We start from the raw sequence: 22,782 nt of genomic DNA on the forward strand, positions 1-22,782 counted from the left end.
CTTCATCCCCATATTAGGACATCCAGCTTCATTAGACGATAAACCGCTATTGACATTATACACATTCCCTGCTGTAAAGTCGCACACGTAATATCACATACACGACAGGTGTGAGTCTCGATATGTCTGGCATGTGTGGGCGAGTGGTGAAGGCGAGTGCCTTACAGAGAGGGCGTCACTGGTACGAGATCCGGAAAGGGACAATGGCATTTTGGACATTGATATATTCTTGTATTCAATTTTTTTTTTTTAATAAATCTTCACTACAGGATTAAAAACAAATCACTTGGTGTGTGACTTCTGTCATTTATAAAAGTACATATCTGCATTGACCAGAAGACGCACAACCATTAGATAAAGACAAAGCAATTTAAGTTCAATCAATACATTGCTCTCAACTTCCAACCACATGGCATTTTCGCTATACAGGAGACATTGTATTGTACACATTACAGGGCCGTCTGTACGACGCTCGAGAAGTTTTTCATAAAGAGATCATTTCAGGTTCTATACTTTTCAAAACAAGAGATATGGTAAGAACTTACCTTTGTTATCTCTGTTTCTACGAAGTCCATAGGGTCCACAGGGTTGACCTTGGGGTATAGGTTGGGAACCAAATCCGGGCACCACGCAGTTAAAGCTTTTAGCTCCCAGGATGCACTGGGTCCACTCTCCCTATAACCCCACCACCAAGCCAGAGGCACCTCAGTTTGTAAGTAGCCAAAGGCCGGAGGAGGAGAGAAAAAGAGAGAGAAAACTGGAACACTCAATAACCATACTCACCGAAATGGGAGACGGAAAACCGGTGACCAGCCACACAGCCCATATGAAGCCAGGTGCGTCAGGGCGGGCGCCCTGTGGACCCTATGGACTTCGTAGAAACAGAGATAACAAAGGTAAGTTCTTACCATATCTCTTGTTTTCTACTTCAGGGTCCATAGGGGGTCCACAGGGTTGACCTTGGGGATGTCCCAAAGCAGTTCAACCAAGGGTGGGGACGCTCCTGTGCTGAGAGGAGAATCCGTCGCCAAAAAGGAAGCATCCTGAGAGGCAAAGGAAACCAATGCCTAGAACCTTAAAAAGGTGTGGACAGAAGACCACGTGGCCACCTAGTAAGGCAAAACAGCCGAGGCGCCACAGCGAGCCGCACACGAGGGTCACATGGCCCGAGAAAAAAACAAGCATCAACAACAGGAAGGCCTACCCATGAGTAGGCCCCTGAGGAAGACCTACGAGGCCATCCAAGCCAACATTTGGTTATAGGCCGGCCATCCTTTCCTGTGAAAACCAGAAATCTCAGACCACCAATAAGGAGTCCGATTTCCGTAAGGAACCTGAACGGATCACATAAATCCAAAGAGGCCAGACCACAGTCAATGAGGCCACACCAGCCGAGAGGACTGGGGACAGAATGGCCGTACCATAAGTTCCAGAATAATATGGAACCTGAAAACCACTAAGAAGAAACACAGGGCGAGAGCAACTCCCACCCTGACATGATGCCCTCCAGAAGAGGGAGCCACATGAGAACGCTCCCAATTCAGACACTCTCCTGGTTGATATAAACACCCTGAGAGAAAGAGAGAGCCTAAGCAATAGACCATGTAATGGCTATCACAACCAGTGGTTCCATTGACTGTCCCCGGAGGTAACGAAGAACCACTACTTACTCCCAAGGAGTCCCTAGGGAGGACAAATGGAGGCATAATCAAGAAAACACTCCAAAGGATGAACTGGATACCAGAGTGAAGCAATTCCATATCTTAACCATACTGACAGTGTAGAGATCCGCACTGTCAGGAAGACCAGGCCAAGTGTGAAACCCAAGCCAGCCGGAAGGAATGCCAGAATATCTGGAAATCCTGGACACCGGAGGATTGTATCGACAGGTACAATACCATAAGATTTATGGCTGCCACAGTTTGTGGTAGGTCCCAGCAAAAGCTGATCCATGTGCTCTAATCATTCCAACGATGACAAAGCCAGGGAAGCCGTAAGACCACTGTAAGGACACAGTCAAAGACAAACGACCCAGGTCCAAGGCAAACCAAGGACCCTGAGACAACAGGTCCGGGCAGTGAAGCATCAGGGATGGAGTATCGATGTAGAGACTCCGAAGATCCAAGTACCCCTGACATCTGGGGCAATCAGGAGCCACCAGCAGGAAAGCATCTCCGTCTCGATTGAAAACACTTCCAAAGACCTCGAGGAAGAAGGGAGACCGGAGAACACAGGTACACAAAGTGGAAGGACCACTTCACCGACAAAGAGTCGCTGAAGTTTGCTTCAGAATCCCCAGAGCTGAACTGTAACACCATAGTGTGATAAAGTCAGAAGGCCATGAGGGTCACCTCAGGGGAGCCCCCCCTGCTCACCAGGAGATGAAACCTCTCTTGGGGAAGAGACTAGTCCCCGGGATGCACGTCGTGACGGCTGAGGACTCCCGCTTCCCAATGGAGAGCTCCTGAAATGAACGCTGCCGAGATGGTCGGGAGGAGACCCTCGGACTATGTCCGAATATGTGATATACCTGTCATTGCCACCCAACGAACAGTGTTGCTAAAAAGGAAGCCACTGTCCTGACCCTGTCGGACTGAACCTTTTCAGGTTCACCGGGAAACAAGAGTTATGCCAGAGTAAGTTAATTGACAGGGTGGAATCGACAGACGTCCAACTGCACTGAAAAGGATTCGATCCAGACACTGTCCCTAGCAAAGAAAACCCTGGACGAGATGGCCATAGCCACCCGGACAGGGACCGACTTGCCTCCGGAGAGAGCATCATCGTTTGAACAGTTATCCGACAGAAAAAACTAATTCCATCTGGAGATGAGCCAATTATGGAAAGGCCTGGAATGGAACTGAGCCCATTCCACCATGCATCCCAGAGTGTAAAGACATCTGTCGACTGCGCAGACAACCATGTACTCCTAATGGAAGAGAGGAGATTCCGTCTTACGCCAGAAGAATTCTCAGATTCTGAGAATCCAGCAGGGATCCTAGATGAAGAATACCCAGAGAGGGATGCAGGGAGGACTTTTTCCCCATTGACTAAACGTCTGCACCCTGAAGAAGCCACAGTCATCCTGACCTGGCCGTAAAGTACCCCGGTGATCCCGCTAAGAGCAGGAGGCCGTCCAGGTACAGGAGCATTGGGATATACTGAACAGAAGAACTGTCAGAAAATCCAAAACGCTGGTAAACCCCTGTGGGGCTGAGGACAGTCCCAACAGGCAGAGCCCGAAAAATTTAAGTGTTGCTGTGATACAGCAAACCTCAGCCCATGCTGAGGAAAGGTCTCTGTAAGTACCCGTAGGCACGCGTCCTGTATATCCAGTGATACCCTAAAGTCCCCAGGTTCCAAACATCGTATGATGGAGCATAGGGATTTCCTCCTGAGCCCAGGTAGCTTTAGGAACTGGTTCAGGGAATTGAGACAGAGAATAGGCCAAAGAGGACCATTCAGCCACCGCACCAGAAAGAAAACAGAACAACCAGTCCCTCACTGAGATAGTGGGGATGGCCTAATTAGCTCCGCTTACCGCAACAACTGCATAGCTTTCTGGATCTGTAAGGCCCTTGTAAAGAGGGCGTACCCTCCTACCCACGTAGCCGCGGCAACTTGACACTAATACCGGGCGAACTGAGAAAATCGGTATCTCCCAGTTGTAGGCCTGTCCCGTCAGACTGAAGAGATATCCGTAGGTTCAGAAGCAGGATCGGCTGGCAGTCCAGGCCTGCTCGGTACTGGATATGTCGGCCCTTGTAGATGCCGACAGTCTACGAAGAAACAGACCTTTAGGCTGACCCAGAGGACAAAAAAGACTTAACAGACTTAGTCTGAGGCCTTGTAGTGGGCATAGCTGAAAGCGGTAAACTTGTCGTTAGTAATACTGCCAATGTCACTACAATCTTGTCAAGGTCAGGACCAAACAAAATCAACCCTAAAGATGGTATCTGCACCTCTGCATTCCCAGAGCGCAGCCATAGGGTATTACGGAGGATACAGTCGCAGCCGGAACTCTGAAAGTTAGGAGACTGGTATCCAATATAGGCATTTCCACCTATGACAACAGCATATATTACGTGAGCGACCAAATACATTTGAACCCCCGACGTGTTGGAGGGGAAAAAACGTTACAAATGCATCAACCCAATATGCAATAGTATTAACCAACCATGCTATAGCCATGGTAGGATGGGAAACAACTCCTGAAAGCAAGTATACTGATTTCAGGCAGAGTTACCACCTACGGATCCGAAGAATCCGACCACGCAGGAATGGGAGGCGTAGTAACGTCTGTAATCAGACGAGCAACACGCCCATCCCCCCCAGGAGGGGCTCGTGATGACCCTCAGGGAATTTGGGACAGGAGGCCAAACACTGTTGTAACACCTCCTATCTGGCAACAGCCAGAGTCCCGCTATGCGATCCACCCACTAGTCAGCAACAGGTAACCCGAAGGCACGCAATACTGAGGGTGTATGATACAGGTGCAGGTCAACATTCACTCTAACCAGAATGGACCTGCTACGCAAGCGGTGATCCGCGACCTTACCTGTTCCCCGTGGATCCGGCAGCAGTCCTGGGCGCCCGCAGAGTCCGGCTAGTACAGACTCTGGGGTCCCGCTGAGATCCCCAGATCTGTACTGGCGTCTCAGCGCCAGCGGGGTGACGGAGCGGCAGCTTAGACGTCCTATGGACAGTCCGACGCTGCCGCTCTGAAGAGTCCAAAGTCCAAAAAAAACTTTGTCCCTAAAAAAATAAAATAAGCTTAGGGGCTGCTAATCAGCTCCCCCTGCGCTAACGGTGACCCGACTCCGGCCGGGCACCAACTTAAACTGAGGTGCCTCTGGCTTGGGGGTGGGGTTATAGGGAGAGTGGACCCAGTGCATCCTGGGAGCTAAAAGCTTTAACTGCGTGGTGCCCGGATTTGGTTCCCAACCTATACCCCAAGGTCAACCCTGTGGACCCCCTATGGACCCTGAAGTAGAAATACAGTATTCTGCACTTTCCCCCAAGTCCCTTCACGACCTTCCCCCACCATCACTCATTACTATTCAATCTCACTGAGCTCATTGTATGGCTCACCACCGTCCCCCACCCATCATTTGCTTATATTTGTCACCGCCACATGCTGAGCCCGCTATTGACATTGTGCACATTCCCTGCTGTAAAGTCGCACATGTCACATAACATACACGACAGGTGTGGGTCTCGATACGGCTGGCGTGTGTGGGTGAGTGGTTAAGGTGAGCACCTTACAGAGTGGGCGTTCCGCGTTTGAGACCCCGAAAGGGACAATGGCATTTTCGACATAGGTATTTTCTTTATCTTATTTTTGAATTGCTTTGTCTTTATTTAATGCTGGTTTTGCGTCATCTGGCCAACACAGATATGTACTTTTATAAATGACAGAACACACAACAAATGATTATTAATCCTCTAGTGAAGATTTAAAATAAAAATAAAAAAAAAATACAGATGACCATTGTTCGTTCATGACAAAATACAGTCCAGTACTACTGTACAGTGTAATAAAAGACAGATTACGTCAGCCAATCAGCAGACGGCGCTACAAAAGCTGTTAGCTATTTCACGCATGCGCTGTGCAGTTTAAGAAAAGCGACATCTGCTGGACAGAAAGTTGTATTGCATACTGAAGGACTGGAAAAGCCGGAGTGTGTGACTAGCATGGCGCGCTACATGGCGTATGGAGCAAAGATGTAGCAGGACACATCTCTAGGATGATCCGACTGCAAACCTTAAAGAAAGACAAAAAATTGTATTTCCTGAGCTGTTACAGAAGTATCTAGTGTATGTACCTGAGCTGTTACAGAAATATCTAGTGTGTGTACCTGAGCTGTTACAGGAGTACCTAGTGTGTGTACCTGAGCTGTTACAGGAGTACCTAGTGTGTGTACCTGCGCTGTTACAGGAGTACCTAGTGTGTGTACCTGAGCTGTTACAGGAGTACCTAGTGTGTGTACCTGAGCTGTTACAGAAGTACCTAGTGTGTGTACCTGAGCTGTTACAGGAGTACCTAGTGTGTGTACCTGAGCTGTTACAGGAGTACCTAGTGTGTGTACCTGAGCTGTTACAGGGGTACCTAGTGTGTGTACCTGAGCTGTTACAGGAGTACCTAGTGTGTGTACCTGAGCCGTTACAGGAGTACCTAGTGTGTGTACCTGAGCTGTTACAGAAGTACCTAGTGTGTGTACCTGAGCTGTTACAGGGGTACCTAGTGTGTGTACCTGAGCTGTTACAGGGGTACCTAGTGTGTGTACCTGAGCTGTTACAGGAGTACCTAGTGTGTGTACCTGAGCTGTTACAGGAGTACCTAGTGTGTGTCCCTGAGCTGTTACAGGAGTACCTAGTGTGTGTACCTGAGCTGTTACAGAAGTACCTAGTGTGTGTACCTGAGCTGTTACAGGAGTACCTAGTGTGTGTCCCTGAGCTGTTACAGAAGTACCTAGTGTGTGTCCCTGAGCTGTTACAGGAGTACCCAGTGTGTGTACCTGAGCTGTTACAGGAGTACCTAGTGTGTGTACCTGAGCTGTTACAGAAGTACCTAGTGTGTGTACCTGAGCTGTTACAGGAGTACCTAGTGTGTGTACCTGAGCTGTTACAGAAGTACCTAGTGTGTGTACCTAGTGTGTGTACCTGAGCTGTTACAGAAGTACCTAGTGTGTGTACCTGAGCTGTTACAGGAGTACCTAGTGTGTGTCACACTGTATTCCTGTGGTAGGTATATAACGGTGTCACACTGTATTCCTGTGGTAGGTATATAACGGTGTCACACTGTATTCCTGTGGTAAGTATATAATGGTGTCACACCGTATTCCTGTGGTAGGGATATAACGGTGTCACACTGTATTCCTGTGGTAAGTATATAATGGTGTCACACTGTATTCCTGTGGTAGGTATATAACGGTGTCACACTGTATTCCTGTGGTAGGTATATAACGGTGTCACACCGTATTCCTGTGGTAGGGATATAACGGTGTCACACTGTATTCCTGTGGTAGGTATATAATGGTGTCACACCTGTGGTAGGTATATAACGGTGTCACACTGTATTCCTGTGGTAAGTATATAACGGTGTCACACTGTATTCCTGTGGTAGGTATATAACGGTGTCACACCGTATTCCTGTGGTAGGGATATAACGGTGTCACACTGTATTCCTGTGGTAGGTATATAATGGTGTCACACCTGTGGTAGGTATATAATGGTGTCACACTGTATTCCTGTGGTAGGTATATAACGGTGTCACACGATTCCTGTGGTAGGTATATAATGGTGTCACACTGTATTCCTGTGGTAGGTATATAACGGTGTCACACGATTCCTGTGGTAGGTATATAATGGTGTCACACCTGTGGTAGGTATATAATGGTGTCACACTGTATTCCTGTGGTAGGTATATAACGGTGTCACACGATTCCTGTGGTAGGTATATAACGGTGTCACACTGTATTCCTGTGGTAAGTATATAATGGTGTCACACTGTATTCCTGTGGTAGGTATATAACGGTGTCACACCGTATTCCTGTGGTAGGGATATAACGGTGTCACACTGTATTCCTGTGGTAGGTATATAATGGTGTCACACCTGTGGTAGGTATATAATGGTGTCACACTGTATTCCTGTGGTAGGTATATAACGGTGTCACACGATTCCTGTGGTAGGTATATAATGGTGTCACACCTGTGGTAGGTATATAATGGTGTCACACTGTATTCCTGTGGTAGGTATATAACGGTGTCACACGATTCCTGTGGTAGGTATATAACGGTGTCACACTGTATTCCTGTGGTAGGTATATAATGGTGTCACACTGTATTCCTGTGGTAAGTATATAACGGTGTCACACTGTATTCCTGTGGTAGGGATATAACGGTGTCACACCGTATTCCTGTGGTAGGTATATAATGGTGTCACACTGTATTCCTGTGGTAGGCATATAATGGTGTCACACTGTATTCCTGTGGTAAGTATATAATGGTGTCACACTGTATTCCTGTGGTAGGTATATAACGGTGTCACACTGTATTCCTGTGGTAGGTATATAATGGTGTCACACTGTATTCCTGTGGTAGGTATATAACGGTGTCACACTATTCCTGTGGTAGGTATATAATGGTGTCACACTGTATTCCTGTGGTAGGTATATAACGGTGTCACACTGTATTCCAGTGGTAGGTATATAATGGTGTCACACTGTATTCCTGTGGTAGGTATATAACGGTGTCACACTGTATTCGTGTGGTAGGTATATAACGGTGTCACACTGTATTCCTGTGGTAGGTATATAACGGTGTCACACTGTATTCGTGTGGTAGGTATATAACGGTGTCACACTGTATTCCAGTGGTAGGTATATAATGGTGTCACACTGTATTCCTGTGGTAGGTATATAACGGTGTCACACTGTATTCGTGTGGTAGGTATATAACGGTGTCACACTGTATTCCTGTGGTAGGTATATAACGGTGTCACACTGTATTCGTGTGGTAGGTATATAACGGTGTCACACTGTATTCCTGTGGTAGGTATATAATGGTGTCACACTGTATTCCTGTGGTAGGTATATAATGGTGTCACACGGAGACTTACCTGCTGGAAGTACTTGTCCCCGCTGATATACTCCTTGTCGTGACAATCCTGGAGCTTATTCGTCTTTATATATTGCCAGAGCGCCTGTATAATTACTGCCCGCGTCTGAGTGTGAATTCCCAGGAGTCGGGCCAGACGAGGGTCCAATTTAAACTGCGGGGGCTGCGGACAGAACAAAAGGTCACAGAGAAGGAACAGGGAGGGGTTACGGCCTCTTCTCCGTGTAGTGTGTGATGTAGTGATACAGGTGAGAGGAGTAGTAGTGCGGTGTAGTGTGTGATGTAGTGATACAGGTGAGAGGAGTAGTAGCGTGGTGTAGTGTGTGATGTAGTGATACAGGTGAGAGGAGTAGCAATGTGGTGTAGTGTGTGATGTAGTGATACAGGTGAGAGGAGTAGTAGTGCGGTGTAGTGTGTGATGTAGTGATACAGGTGAGAGGAGTAGCAATGTGGTGTAGTGTGTGATGTAGTGATACAGGTGAGAGGAGTAGTAGTGCGGTGTAGTGTGTGATGTAGTGATACAGGTGAGAGGAGTAGTAGTGCGGTGTAGTGTGTGATGTAGTGATACAGGTGAGAGGAGTAGTAGTGTGTGATGTAGTGATACAGGTGAGAGGAGTAGTAGTTTGGTGTAGTGTGTGATGTAGTGATACAGGTGAGAGGAGTAGCAGTATGGTGTAGTGTGTGATGTAGTGATACAGGTGAGAGGAGTAGTAGTATGGTGTAGTGTGTGATGTAGTGATACAGGTGAGAGGAGTAGTAGTGCGGTGTAGTGTGTGATGTAGTGATACAGGTGAGAGGAGTTGTAGTGTGTGATGTAGTGATACAGGTGAGAGGAGTAGCTAGTATGGTGTAGTGTGTGATGTAGTGATACAGGTGAGAGGAGTAGTAGTGTGGTGTAGTGTGTGATGTAGTGATACAGGTGAGGGGAGTAGCAGTGCGGTGTAGTGTGTGGTGTAGTGATACAAGTGAGAAGAGTAGTAGTGCGGTGTAGTGTGTGATGTAGTGATACAGGTAAGAGGAGTAGTAGTATGGTGTAGTGTGTGATGTAGTGATACAGGTGAGAGGAGTAGTAGTGTGGTGTAGTGTGTGATATAGTGATACAGGTGAGGGGAGTAGTAGTGTGGTGTAGTGTGTGATGTAGTGATACAGGTAAGAGGAGTAGGGAGTAGTAGTATGGTGTAGTGTGTGATGTAGTGATACAGGTGAGAGGAGTAGTAGTGCGGTGTAGTGTGTGATGTAGTGATACAGGTGAGGGGAGTAGCAGTGCGGTGTAGTGTGTGGTGTAGTGATACAAGTGAGAAGAGTAGTAGTGCGGTGTAGTGTGTGATGTAGTGATACAGGTAAGAGGAGTAGTAGTATGGTGTAGTGTGTGATGTAGTGATACAGGTGAGAGGAGTAGTAGTGTGGTGTAGTGTGTGATATAGTGATACAGGTGAGAGGAGTAGTAGTGTGGTGTAGTGTGTGATGTAGTGATACAGGTGAGAGGAGTAGCAATGTGATGTAGTGATACAGGTGAGGGGAGTAGTAGTGTGGTGTAGTGTGTGATGTAGTGATACAGGTAAGAGGAGTAGGGAGTAGTAGTATGGTGTAGTGTGTGATGTAGTGATACAGGTGAGAGGAGTAGTAGTGCGGTGTAGTGTGTGATGTAGTGATACAGGTGAGGGGAGTAGTAGTGTGGTGTAGTGTGTGATGTAGTGATACAGGTGAGAGGAGTAGCAATGTGGTGTAGTGTGTGATGTAGTGATACAGGTGAGAGGAGTAGTAGTGTGGTGTAGTGTGTGATGTAGTGATACAGGTGAGAGGAGTAGCAGTATGGTGTAGTGTGTGATGTAGTGATACATGTGAGAGGAGTAGTAGTGTGGTGTAGTGTGTGATGTAGTGATACATGTGAGAGGAGTAGTAGTGTGGTGTAGTGTGTGATATAGTGATACAGGTGAGAGGAGTAGTATTGTGATGTAGTGATACAGGTGAGGGGAGTAGTAGTGTGGTGTAGTGTGTGATGTAGTGATACAGGTAAGAGGAGTAGGGAGTAGTAGTATGGTGTAGTGTGTGATGTAGTGATACAGGTGAGAGGAGTAGTAGTGTGGTGTAGTGTGTGATGTAGTGATACAGGTGAGAGGAGTAGTAGTGCGGTGTAGTGATACAGGTGAGAGGAGTAGTAGTGCGGTGTAGTGATACAGGTGAGAGGAGTAGTAGTGTGGTGTAGTGTGTGATGTAGTGATACAGGTGAGAGGAGTAGTAGTATGGTGTAGTGTGTGATGTAGTGATACAGGTGAGAGGAGTAGTAGTGCGGTGTAGTGTGTGATGTAGTGATACAGGTGAGAGGAGTTGTAGTGTGTGATGTAGTGATACAGGTGAGAGGAGTAGCAGTATGGTGTAGTGTGTGATGTAGTGATACAGGTGAGAGGAGTAGCAGTATGGTGTGTGTGATGTAGTGATACAGGTGAGAGGAGTAGTAGTGTGGTGTAGTGTGTGATGTAGTGATACAGGTGAGGGGAGTAGCAGTGCGGTGTAGTGTGTGGTGTAGTGATACAGGTGAGAGGAGTAGTAGTGTGGTGTAGTGTGTGATGTAGTGATACAGGTGAGAGGAGTAGTAGTGTGGTGTAGTGTGTGATGTAGTGATACAGGTGAGAGGAGTAGCAATGTGATGTAGTGATACAGGTGAGAGGAGTAGTAGTGTGGTGTAGTGTGTGGTGTAGTGATACAGGTGAGAGGAGTAGTAATGTGGTGTAGTGTGTGATCTAGTGATACAGGTGAGAGGAGTAGTAGTGTGGTGTAGTGTGTGGTGTAGTGATACAGGTGAGAGGAGTAGTAGTGTGGTGTGTGATGTAGTAATACAGGTGAAAGGAGTACGGTGTAGTGTGTGATGTAGTGATACAGGTGAGAGGAGTAGTAGTATGGTGTAGTGTGTGATGTAGTGATACAGGTGAGAGGAGTAGTAGTATGGTGTAGTGTGTGATGTAGTGATACAGGTGAGAGGAGTAGCAGTGCGGTGTAGTGTGTGATGTAGTGATACAGGTGAGAGGAGTAGTAGTATGGTGTAGTGTGTGTGATGTAGTGATACAGGTGAGAGGAGTAGTAGTGCGGTGTAGTGTGTGATGTAGTGATACAGATGAGAGGAGAAGTAGTGCGGTGTAGTGTGTGATGTAGTGATACAGGTGAGAGGAGTAGTAGTGCGGTGTAGTGTGTGATGTAGTGATACAGGTGAGAGGAGAGTACTAGTGCGGTGTAGTGTGTGATGTAGTGATACAGGTGAGAGGGCTAGTAGTGTGGTGCAGTGTGTGATATAGTGATACAGGTGAGAGGAGTAGTAGTGTGGTGTAGTGTGTGATATAGTGATACAGGTGAGAGGAGTAGTAGTGTGATGTAGATATACAGGTGAGAGGAGTAGTAGTGTGGTGTAGTGTGTGATGTAGTGATACAGGTGAGAGGAGTAGTAGTGTGATGTAGTGATACAGGTGAGAGGAGTAGCAGTATGGTGTAGTGTGTGATGTAGTGATACAGGTGAGAGGAGTAGCAGTATGGTGTAGTGTGTGATGTAGTGATACAGGTGAGAGGAGAAGTAGTGAGGTGTAGTGTGTGATGTAGTGATACAGGTGAGGGGAGTAGCAGTGCGGTGTAGTGTGTGATGTAGTGATACAGGTGAGAGGAGTAGTAGTGTGATGTAGTGATACAGGTGAGAGGAGTAGTAGTGTGATGTAGTGATACAGGTGAGAGGAGTAGTAGTATGGTGTAGTGTGTGATGTAGTGATACAGGTGAGAGGAGTAGTAGTATGGTGTAGTGTGTGATGTAGTGATACAGGTGAGAGGAGTAGCAGTGCGGTGTAGTGTGTGATGTAGTGATACAGGTGAGAGGAGTAGTAGTATGGTGTAGTGTGTGTGATGTAGTGATACAGGTGAGAGGAGTAGTAGTGCGGTGTAGTGTGTGATGTAGTGATACAGGTGAGAGGAGAAGTAGTGCGGTGTAGTGTGTGATGCAGTGATACAGGTGAGAGGAGTAGTAGTGCGGTGTAGTGTGTGATGTAGTGATACAGGTGAGAGGAGAGTACTAGTGCGGTGTAGTGTGTGATGTAGTGATACAGGTGAGAGGGCTAGTAGTGTGGTGCAGTGTGTGATATAGTGATACAGGTGAGAGGAGTAGTAGTGTGGTGTAGTGTGTGATATAGTGATACAGGTGAGAGGAGTAGTAGTGTGATGTAGATATACAGGTGAGAGGAGTAGTAGTGTGGTGTAGTGTGTGATGTAGTGATACAGGTGAGAGGAGTAGTAGTGTGATGTAGTGATACAGGTGAGAGGAGTAGTAGTGTGATGTAGTGATACAGGTGAGAGGAGTAGTAGTACGGTGTAGTGTGTGATATAGTGATACAGGTGAGAGGAGTAGTAGTGTGGTGTAGTGTGTGATATAGTGATACAGGTGAGAGGAGTAGTAGTGTGGTGTAGTGTGTGATGTAGTGATACAGGTGAGAGGAGTAGTAGTGTGATGTAGTGATACAGGTGAGAGGAGTAGTAGTGTGATGTAGTGATACAGGTGAGAGGAGTAGTAGTATGGTGTAGTGTGTGATGTAGTGATACAGGTGAGAGGAGTAGTAGTTTGGTGTAGTGTGTGATGTAGTGATACAGGTGAGAGGAGTAGCAGTATGGTGTAGTGTGTGATGTAGTGATACAGGTGAGAGGAGTAGCAGTATGGTGTAGTGTGTGATGTAGTGATACAGGTGAGAGGAGTAGCAGTATGGTGTAGTGTGTGATGTAGTGATACAGGTGAGAGGAGTAGTAGTGCGGTGTAGTGTGTGATGTAGTGATACAGGTGAGAGGAGTAGCAGTATGGTGTAGTGTGTGATGTAGTGATACAGGTGAGAGGAGTAGTAGTGCGGTGTAGTGTGTGATGTAGTGATACAGGTGAGACGAGTAGTAGTATGGTGTAGTGTGTGATGTAGTGATACAGGTGAGAGGAGTAGTAGTGTGGTGTAGTGTGTGATGTAGTGATACAGGTGAGAGGAGTAGTAGTGTGGTGTAGTGTGTGATGTAGTGATACAGGTGAGGGGAGTAGTAGTGTGGTGTAGTGTGTGATGTAGTGATACAGGTAAGAGGAGTAGGGAGTAGTAGTATGGTGTAGTGTGTGATGTAGTGATACAGGTGAGAAGAGTAGTAGTGTAATGTAGTGATACAGGTGAGAGGAGTAGTAGTGCGGTGTAGTGATACAGGTGAGAGGAGTAGTAGTGCGGTGTAGTGTGTGATGTAGTGATACAGGTGAGAGGAGTAGTAGTATGGTGTAGTGTGTGATGTAGTGATACAGGTGAGAGGAGTAGTAGTAAGGTGTAGTGTGTGATGTAGTGATACAGGTGAGAGGAGTAGTAGTTTGTGATGTAGTGATACAGGTGAGATGAGTAGTAGTGCGGTGTAGTGTGTGATGTAGTGATACAGGTGAGAGGAGTAGTAGTGCGGTGTAGTGTGTGATGTAGTGATACAGGTGAGAGGAGAAGTAGTGCGGTGTAGTGTGTGATGTAGTGATACAGGTGAGAGGAGTAGTAGTGCGGTGTAGTGTGTGATGTAGTGATACAGGTGAGAGGAGTAGTAGTGCGGTGTAGTGTGTGATGTAGTGATACAGGTGAGAGGAGTAGTAGTGCGGTGTAGTGTGTGATGTAGTGATACAGGTGAGAGGAGTAGTAGTGCGGTGTAGTGTGTGATGTAGTGATACAGGTGAGAGGAGTAGTAGTGCGGTGTAGTGTGTGATGTAGTGATACAGGTGAGAGGAGTAGTAGTGCGGTGTAGTGTGTGATGTAGTGATACAGGTGAGAGGAGTAGTAGTGCGGTGTAGTGTGTGATGTAGTGATACAGGTGAGAGGAGTAGTAGTGCGGTGTAGTGTGTGATGTAGTGATACAGGTGAGAGGAGTAGTAGTGCGGTGTAGTGTGTGATGTAGTGATACAGGTGAGAGGAGTAGTAGTGTGTGGTGTAGTGATACAGGTGAGATGAGTAGTAGTGTGGTGTAGTGTGTGATGTAGTAATACAGGTGAAAGGAGTACGGTGTAGTGTGTGATGTAGTGATACAGGTGAGAGGAGTAGTAGTGTGGTGTAGTGTGTGATCTAGTGATACAGGTGAGTGGAGTAGTAGTGTGGTGTAGTGTGTGATATAGTGATACAGGTGAGAGGAGTAGCAATGTGGTGTAGTGATACAGGTGAGAGGAGTAGCAGTATGGTGTAGTGTGTGATGTAGTGATACATGTGAGAGGAGTAGTAGTGTGGTGTAGTGTGTGATCTAGTGATACAGGTGAGTGGAGTAGTAGTGTGGTGTAGTGTGTGATGTAGTGATACAGGTGAGAGGAGTAGTAGTGTGATATAGTGATATAGGTGAGAGGAGTAGTATTGTGATGTAGTGATACAGGTGAGGGGAGTAGTAGTGTGGTGTAGTGTGTGATGTAGTGATACAGGTAAGAGGAGTAGGGAGTAGTAGTATGGTGTAGTGTGTGATGTAGTGATACAGGTGAGAGGAGTAGTAGTGCGGTGTAGTGTGTGATGTAGTGATACAGGTGAGGGGAGTAGTAGTGTGGTGTAGTGTGTGATGTAGTGATACAGGTGAGAGGAGTAGTAGTGTGATGTAGTGATACAGGTGAGAGGAGTAGTAGTGCGGTGTAGTGATACAGGTGAGAGGAGTAGTAGTATGGTGTAGTGTGTGATGTAGTGATACAGGTGAGAGGAGTAGCAGTGCGGTGTAGTGTGTGATGTAGTGATACAGGTGAGAGGAGTTGTAGTGTGTGATGTAGTGATACAGGTGAGAGGAGTAGCAGTATGGTGTAGTGTGTGATGTAGTGATACAGGTGAGAGGAGTACCTAGTATGGTGTAGTGTGTGATGTAGTGATACAGGTGAGAGGAGTAGTAGTGTGGTGTAGTGTGTGATGTAGTGATACAGGTGAGGGGAGTAGCAGTGCGGTGTAGTGTGTGGTGTAGTGATACAGGTGAGAAGAGTAGTAGTGCGGTGTAGTGTGTGATGTAGTGATACAGGTAAGAGGAGTAGTAGTATGGTGTAGTGTGTGATGTAGTGATACAGGTGAGAGGAGTAGTAGTGTGGTGTAGTGTGTGATATAGTGATACAGGTGAGAGGAGTAGTAGTGTGGTGTAGTGTGTGATGTAGTGATACAGGTAAGAGGAGTAGGGAGTAGTAGTATGGTGTAGTGTGTGATGTAGTGATACAGGTGAGAGGAGTAGTAGTGTGGTGTAGTGTGTGATGTAGTGATACAGGTGAGAGGAGTAGTAGTGCGGTGTAGTGATACAGGTGAGAGGAGTAGTAGTGCGGTGTAGTGATACAGGTGAGAGGAGTAGTAGTGTGGTGTAGTGTGTGATGTAGTGATACAGGTGAGAGGAGTAGTAGTATGGTGTAGTGTGTGATGTAGTGATACAGGTGAGAGGAGTAGTAGTGTGGTGTAGTGTGTGATATAGTGATACAGGTGAGAGGAGTAGTAGTGCGGTGTAGTGTGTGATGTAGTGATACAGGTGAGAGGAGTTGTAGTGTGTGATGTAGTGATACAGGTGAGAGGAGTAGCAGTATGGTGTAGTGTGTGATGTAGTGATACAGGTGAGAGGAGTAGCAGTATGGTGTGTGTGATGTAGTGATACAGGTGAGAGGAGTAGTAGTGTGGTGTAGTGTGTGATGTAGTGATACAGGTGAGGGGAGTAGCAGTGCGGTGTAGTGTGTGGTGTAGTGATACAGGTGAGAGGAGTAGTAGTGTGTGATGTAGTGATACAGGTGAGAGGAGTAGTAGTGTGGTGTAGTGTGTGATATAGTGATACAAGTGAGAGGAGTAGTAGTGTGGTGTAGTGTGTGATGTAGTGATACAGGTGAGAGGAGTAGCAATGTGATGTAGTGATACAGGTGAGAGGAGTAGTAGTGTGGTGTAGTGTGTGGTGTAGTGATACAGGTGAGAGGAGTAGTAATGTGGTGTAGTGTGTGATCTAGTGATACAGGTGAGAGGAGTAGTAGTGTGGTGTAGTGATACAGGTGAGAGGAGTAGTAGTGTGGTGTGTGATGTAGTAATACAGGTGAAAGGAGTACGGTGTAGTGTGTGATGTAGTGATACAGGTGAGAGGAGTAGTAGTATGGTGTAGTGTGTGATGTAGTGATACAGGTGAGAGGAGTAGTAGTATGGTGTAGTGTGTGATGTAGTGATACAGGTGAGAGGAGTAGTAGTGCGGTGTAGTGTGTGATGTAGTGATACAGGTGAGAGGAGTTGTAGTATGGTGTAGTGTGTGAGATGTAGTGATACAGGTGAGAGGAGTAGTAGTGCGGTGTAGTGTGTGATGTAGTGATACAGGTGAGAGGAGTAGTAGTGCGGTGTAGTGTGTGATGTAGTGATACAGGTGAGAGGAGTAGTAGTACGGTGTAGTGTGTGATGTAGTGATACAGGTGAGAGGGCTAGTAGTGTGGTGTAGTGTGTGATATAGTGATACAGGTGAGAGGAGTAGTAGTGTGATGTAGATATACAGGTGAGAGGAGTAGTAGTGTGGTGTAGTGTGTGATGTAGTGATACAGGTGAGAGGAGTAGTAGTGCGGTGTAGTGTGTGATGTAGTGATACAGGTGAGGGGAGTAGTAGTGTGGTGTAGTGTGTGATGTAGTGATACAGGTGAGAGGAGTAGTAGTGTGATGTAGTGATACAGGTGAGAGGAGTAGTAGTGCGGTGTAGTGATACAGGTGAGAGGAGTAGTAGTGCGGTGTAGTGATACAGGTGAGAGGAGTAGTAGTGCGGTGTAGTGTGTGATGTAGTGATACAGGTGAGAGGAGTAGTAGTATGGTGTAGTGTGTGATGTAGTGATACAGGTGAGAGGAGTAGCAGTGCGGTGTAGTGTGTGATGTAGTGATACAGGTGAGAGGAGTTGTAGTGTGTGATGTAGTGATACAGGTGAGAGGAGTAGCAGTATGGTGTAGTGTGTGATGTAGTGATACAGGTGAGAGGAGTACCTAGTATGGTGTAGTGTGTGATGTAGTGATACAGGTGAGAGGAGTAGTAGTGTGGTGTAGTGTGTGATGTAGTGATACAGGTGAGGGGAGTAGCAGTGCGGTGTAGTGTGTGGTGTAGTGATACAGGTGAGAAGAGTAGTAGTGCGGTGTAGTGTGTGATGTAGTGATACAGGTAAGAGGAGTAGTAGTATGGTGTAGTGTGTGATGTAGTGATACAGGTGAGAGGAGTAGTAGTGTGGTGTAGTGTGTGATATAGTGATACAGGTGAGAGGAGTAGTAGTGTGGTGTAGTGTGTGATGTAGTGATACAGGTGAGAGGAGTAGCAATGTGATGTAGTGATACAGGTGAGAGGAGTAGAAGTATGGTGTAGTGTGTGATGTAGTGATACAGGTGAGAGGAGTAGCAATGTGGTGTAGTGTGTGATGTAGTGATACAGGTGAGAGGAGTAGTAGTGTGGTGTAGTGTGTGATGTAGTGATACTGGTGAGAGGAGTAGCAGTATGGTGTAGTGTGTGATGTAGTGATACATGTGAGAGGAGTAGTAGTGTGGTGTAGTGTGTGATGTAGTGATACATGTGAGAGGAGTAGTAGTGTGGTGTAGTGTGTGATATAGTGATACAGGTGAGAGGAGTAGTATTGTGATGTAGTGATACAGGTGAGGGGAGTAGTAGTGTGGTGTAGTGTGTGATGTAGTGATACAGGTAAGAGGAGTAGGGAGTAGTAGTATGGTGTAGTGTGTGATGTAGTGATACAGGTGAGAGGAGTAGTAGTGTGGTGTAGTGTGTGATGTAGTGATACAGGTGAGAGGAGTAGTAGTGCGGTGTAGTGATACAGGTGAGAGGAGTAGTAGTGCGGTGTAGTGATACAGGTGAGAGGAGTAGTAGTGTGGTGTAGTGTGTGATGTAGTGATACAGGTGAGAGGAGTAGTAGTATGGTGTAGTGTGTGATGTAGTGATACAGGTGAGAGGAGTAGTAGTGTGGTGTAGTGTGTGATATAGTGATACAGGTGAGAGGAGTAGTAGTGCGGTGTAGTGTGTGATGTAGTGATACAGGTGAGAGGAGTTGTAGTGTGTGATGTAGTGATACAGGTGAGAGGAGTAGCAGTATGGTGTAGTGTGTGATGTAGTGATACAGGTGAGAGGAGTAGCAGTATGGTGTGTGTGATGTAGTGATACAGGTGAGAGGAGTAGTAGTGTGGTGTAGTGTGTGATGTAGTGATACAGGTGAGGGGAGTAGCAGTGCGGTGTAGTGTGTGGTGTAGTGATACAGGTGAGAGGAGTAGTAGTGTGTGATGTAGTGATACAGGTGAGAGGAGTAGTAGTGTGGTGTAGTGTGTGATATAGTGATACAGGTGAGAGGAGTAGTAGTGTGGTGTAGTGTGTGATGTAGTGATACAGGTGAGAGGAGTAGCAATGTGATGTAGTGATACAGGTGAGAGGAGTAGTAGTGTGGTGTAGTGTGTGGTGTAGTGATACAGGTGAGAGGAGTAGTAATGTGGTGTAGTGTGTGATCTAGTGATACAGGTGAGAGGAGTAGTAGTGTGGTGTAGTGATACAGGTGAGAGGAGTAGTAGTGTGGTGTGTGATGTAGTAATACAGGTGAAAGGAGTACGGTGTAGTGTGTGATGTAGTGATACAGGTGAGAGGAGTAGTAGTATGGTGTAGTGTGTGATGTAGTGATACAGGTGAGAGGAGTAGTAGTATGGTGTAGTGTGTGATGTAGTGATACAGGTGAGAGGAGTAGTAGTGCGGTGTAGTGTGTGATGTAGTGATACAGGTGAGAGGAGTTGTAGTATGGTGTAGTGTGTGAGATGTAGTGATACAGGTGAGAGGAGTAGTAGTGCGGTGTAGTGTGTGATGTAGTGATACAGGTGAGAGGAGTAGTAGTGCGGTGTAGTGTGTGATGTAGTGATACAGGTGAGAGGAGTAGTAGTACGGTGTAGTGTGTGATGTAGTGATACAGGTGAGAGGGCTAGTAGTGTGGTGTAGTGTGTGATATAGTGATACAGGTGAGAGGAGTAGTAGTGTGATGTAGATATACAGGTGAGAGGAGTAGTAGTGTGGTGTAGTGTGTGATGTAGTGATACAGGTGAGAGGAGTAGTAGTGTGATGTAGTGATACAGGTGAGAGTAGTAGTGTGATGTAGTGATACAGGTGAGAGGAGTAGTGTGATGTAGTGATACAGGTGAGAGGAGTAGTAGTACGGTGTAGTGTGTGATATAGTGATACAGGTGAGAGGAGTAGTAGTGTGGTGTAGTGTGTGATATAGTGATACAGGTGAGAGGAGTAGTAGTGTGGTGTAGTGTGTGATATAGTGATACAGGTGAGAGGAGTAGTAGTGTGATGTAGATATACAGGTGAGAGGAGTAGTAGTGCGGTGTAGTGTGTGATGTAGTGATACAGGTGAGAGGAGTAGTAGTGCGGTGTAGTGTGGGATGTAGTGATACAGGTGAGAGGAGTAGTAGTGCGGTGTAGTGTGTGATGTAGTGATACAGGTGAGAGGAGTAGTAGTGCGGTGTAGTGTGTGATGTAGTGATACAGGTGAGAGGAGTAGTAGTGCGGTGTAGTGTGTGATGTAGTGATACAGGTGAGAGGAGTAGTAGTACGGTGTAGTGTGTGATGTAGTGATACAGGTGAGAGGGCTAGTAGTGTGGTGTAGTGTGTGATATAGTGATACAGGTGAGAGGAGTAGTAGTGTGGTGTAGTGTGTGATATAGTGATACAGGTGAGAGGAGTAGTAGTGTGATGTAGATATACAGGTGAGAGGAGTAGTAGTGTGGTGTAGTGTGTGATGTAGTGATACAGGTGAGAGGAGTAGTAGTGTGATGTAGTGATACAGGTGAGAGGAGTAGTAGTGTGATGTAGTGATACAGGTGAGAGGAGTAGTAGTACGGTGTAGTGTGTGATATAGTGATACAGGTGAGAGGAGTAGTAGTGTGGTGTAGTGTGTGATATAGTGATACAGGTGAGAGGAGTAGTAGTGCGGTGTAGTGTGTGATATAGTGATACAGGTGAGAGGAGTAGTAGTGTGATGTAGATATACAGGTGAGAGGAGTAGTAGTGCGGTGTAGTGTGTGATGTAGTGATACAGGTGAGAGGAGTAGTAGTGCGGTGTAGTGTGGGATGTAGTGATACAGGTGAGAGGAGTAGTAGTGCGGTGTAGTGTGGGATGTAGTGATACAGGTCAGAGGAGTAGTAGTGCGGTGTAGTGTGTGATGTAGTGATACAGGTGAGAGGAGTAGTAGTGCGGTGTAGTGTGTGATGTAGTGATACAGGTGAGAGGAGTAGTAGTGCGGTGTAGTGTGTGATGTAGTGATACAGGTGAGAGGAGTAGTAGTGCGGTGTAGTGTGTGATGTAGTGATACAGGTGAGAGGAGTAGTAGTGCGGTTTAGTGTGTGATGTAGTGATACAGGTGAGAGGAGTAGTAGTGTGGTGTAGTGTGTGATATAGTGATACAGGTGAGAGGAGTAGTAGTGTGATGTAGTGATACAGGTGAGAGGAGTAGTAGTGTGGTGTAGTGTGTGATATAGTGATACAGGTGAGAGGAGTAGTAGTGTGGTGTAGTGTGTGATGTAGTGATACAGGTGAGAGGAGTAGCAATGTGATGTAGTGATACAGGTGAGAGGAGTAGCAGTATGGTGTAGTGTGTGATGTAGTGATACAGGTGAGAGTAGTAGTAGTTAGTGTGGTGTAGTGTGTGATGTAGTGATACAGGTGAGAGGAGTATGGTGTAGTGTGTGATGTAGTGATACAGGTGAGAGGAGTAGGAGTGTGGTGTGTGTGATGTACTGATACAGGTGTAGTGTGTGATACAGGTGAGAGGAGTAGGAGTGTGGTGTGTGTGATGTACTGATACAGGTGTAGTGTGTGATACAGGTGAGAGGAGTAGTAGTGTGGTGTAGTGTGTGATGTAGTGATACAGGTGAGAGGAGTAGTAGTATGGTGTAGTGTGTGATGTAGTGATACAGGTGAGAGGAGTAGTAGTGCGGTGTAGTGTGTGATGTAGTGATACAGGTGAGAGGAGTTGTAGTGTGTGATGTAGTGATACAGGTGAGAGGAGTAGCAGTATGGTGTAGTGTGTGATGTAGTGATACAGGTGAGAGGAGTTGTAGTGTGTGATGTAGTGATACAGGTGAGAGGAGTAGCAGTATGGTGTAGTGTGTGATGTAGTGATACAGGTGAGAGGAGTAGTAGTGTGGTGTAGTGTGTGATGTAGTGATACAGGTGAGGGGAGTAGCAGTGCGGTGTAGTGTGTGGTGTAGTGATACAGGTGAGAGGAGTAGTAGTGTGGTGTAGTGTGTGATGTAGTGATACAGGTGAGAGGAGTAGTAGTGCGGTGTAGTGTGTGATGTAGTGATACAGGTGAGAGGAGTAGTAGTGCGGTGTAGTGTGTGATGTAGTGATACAGGTGAGAGGAGTAGTAGTGCGGTGTAGTGTGTGATGTAGTGATACAGGTGAGAGGAGTAGTAGTGCGGTGTAGTGTGTGATGTAGTGATACAGGTGAGAGGAGTAGTAGTGCGGTGTAGTGTGTGATGTAGTGATACAGGTGAGAGGAGTAGTAGTGCGGTGTAGTGTGTGATGTAGTGATACAGGTGAGAGGAGTAGTAGTGTGGTGTAGTGTGTGATATAGTGATACAGGTGAGAGGAGTAGTAGTGTGATGTAGTGATACAGGTGAGAGGAGTAGTAGTGTGGTGTAGTGTGTGATGTAGTGATACAGGTGAGAGGAGTAGCAATGTGATGTAGTGATACAGGTGAGAGGAGTAGTAGTGTGGTGTAGTGTGTGATGTAGTGATACCGGTGAGAGGAGTACGGTGTAGTGTGTGATGTAGTGATACAGGTGAGAGGAGTAGTAGTGTGGTGTAGTGTGTGGTGTAGTGATACAGGTGAGAGGAGTAGTAGTGTGGTGTGTGATGTAGTAATACAGGTGAAAGGAGTACGGTGTAGTGTGTGATGTAGTGATACAGGTGAGAGGAGTAGTAGTGTGGTGTAGTGTGTGATCTAGTGATACAGATGAGTGGAGTAGTAGTGTGGTGTGTGTGTGATCTAGTGATACAGGTGAGAGGAGTAGCAATGTGATGTAGTGATACAGGTGAGAGGAGTAGAAGTGTGGTGTAGTGTGTGATGTAGTGATACAGGTGAGAGGAGTAGCAATGTGGTGTAGTGATACAGGTGAGAGGAGTAGCAGTATGGTGTAGTGTGTGATGTAGTGATA

At 46.5% G+C, this 22,782-nt stretch overlaps 1 protein-coding gene across 6 annotated transcripts in view; it reads right to left on the bottom strand.

The window, feature by feature from the left end:
- SMARCD3 (SWI/SNF related BAF chromatin remodeling complex subunit D3) overlaps nt 1-22,782 on the bottom strand; it is a 137,279-nt gene that overhangs the window by 34,891 nt on the left and 79,606 nt on the right. For all 6 annotated transcript variants that reach the window (XM_088460768.1, XM_088460766.1, XM_088460769.1 and 3 more), the window contains one exon: nt 8,621-8,782. In XM_088460768.1, the coding sequence (XP_088316894.1) occupies nt 8,621-8,782 (162 nt within the window). The remainder of the gene's footprint in view (nt 1-8,620; nt 8,783-22,782) is intronic.

The sequence above is a fragment of the Taudactylus pleione genome, unplaced genomic scaffold (genome assembly GCF_031769625.1).
Source record: "Taudactylus pleione unplaced genomic scaffold, aTauple2 ptg000978l, whole genome shotgun sequence".
NCBI classification, from domain to species: domain Eukaryota; kingdom Metazoa; phylum Chordata; class Amphibia; order Anura; family Myobatrachidae; genus Taudactylus; species Taudactylus pleione.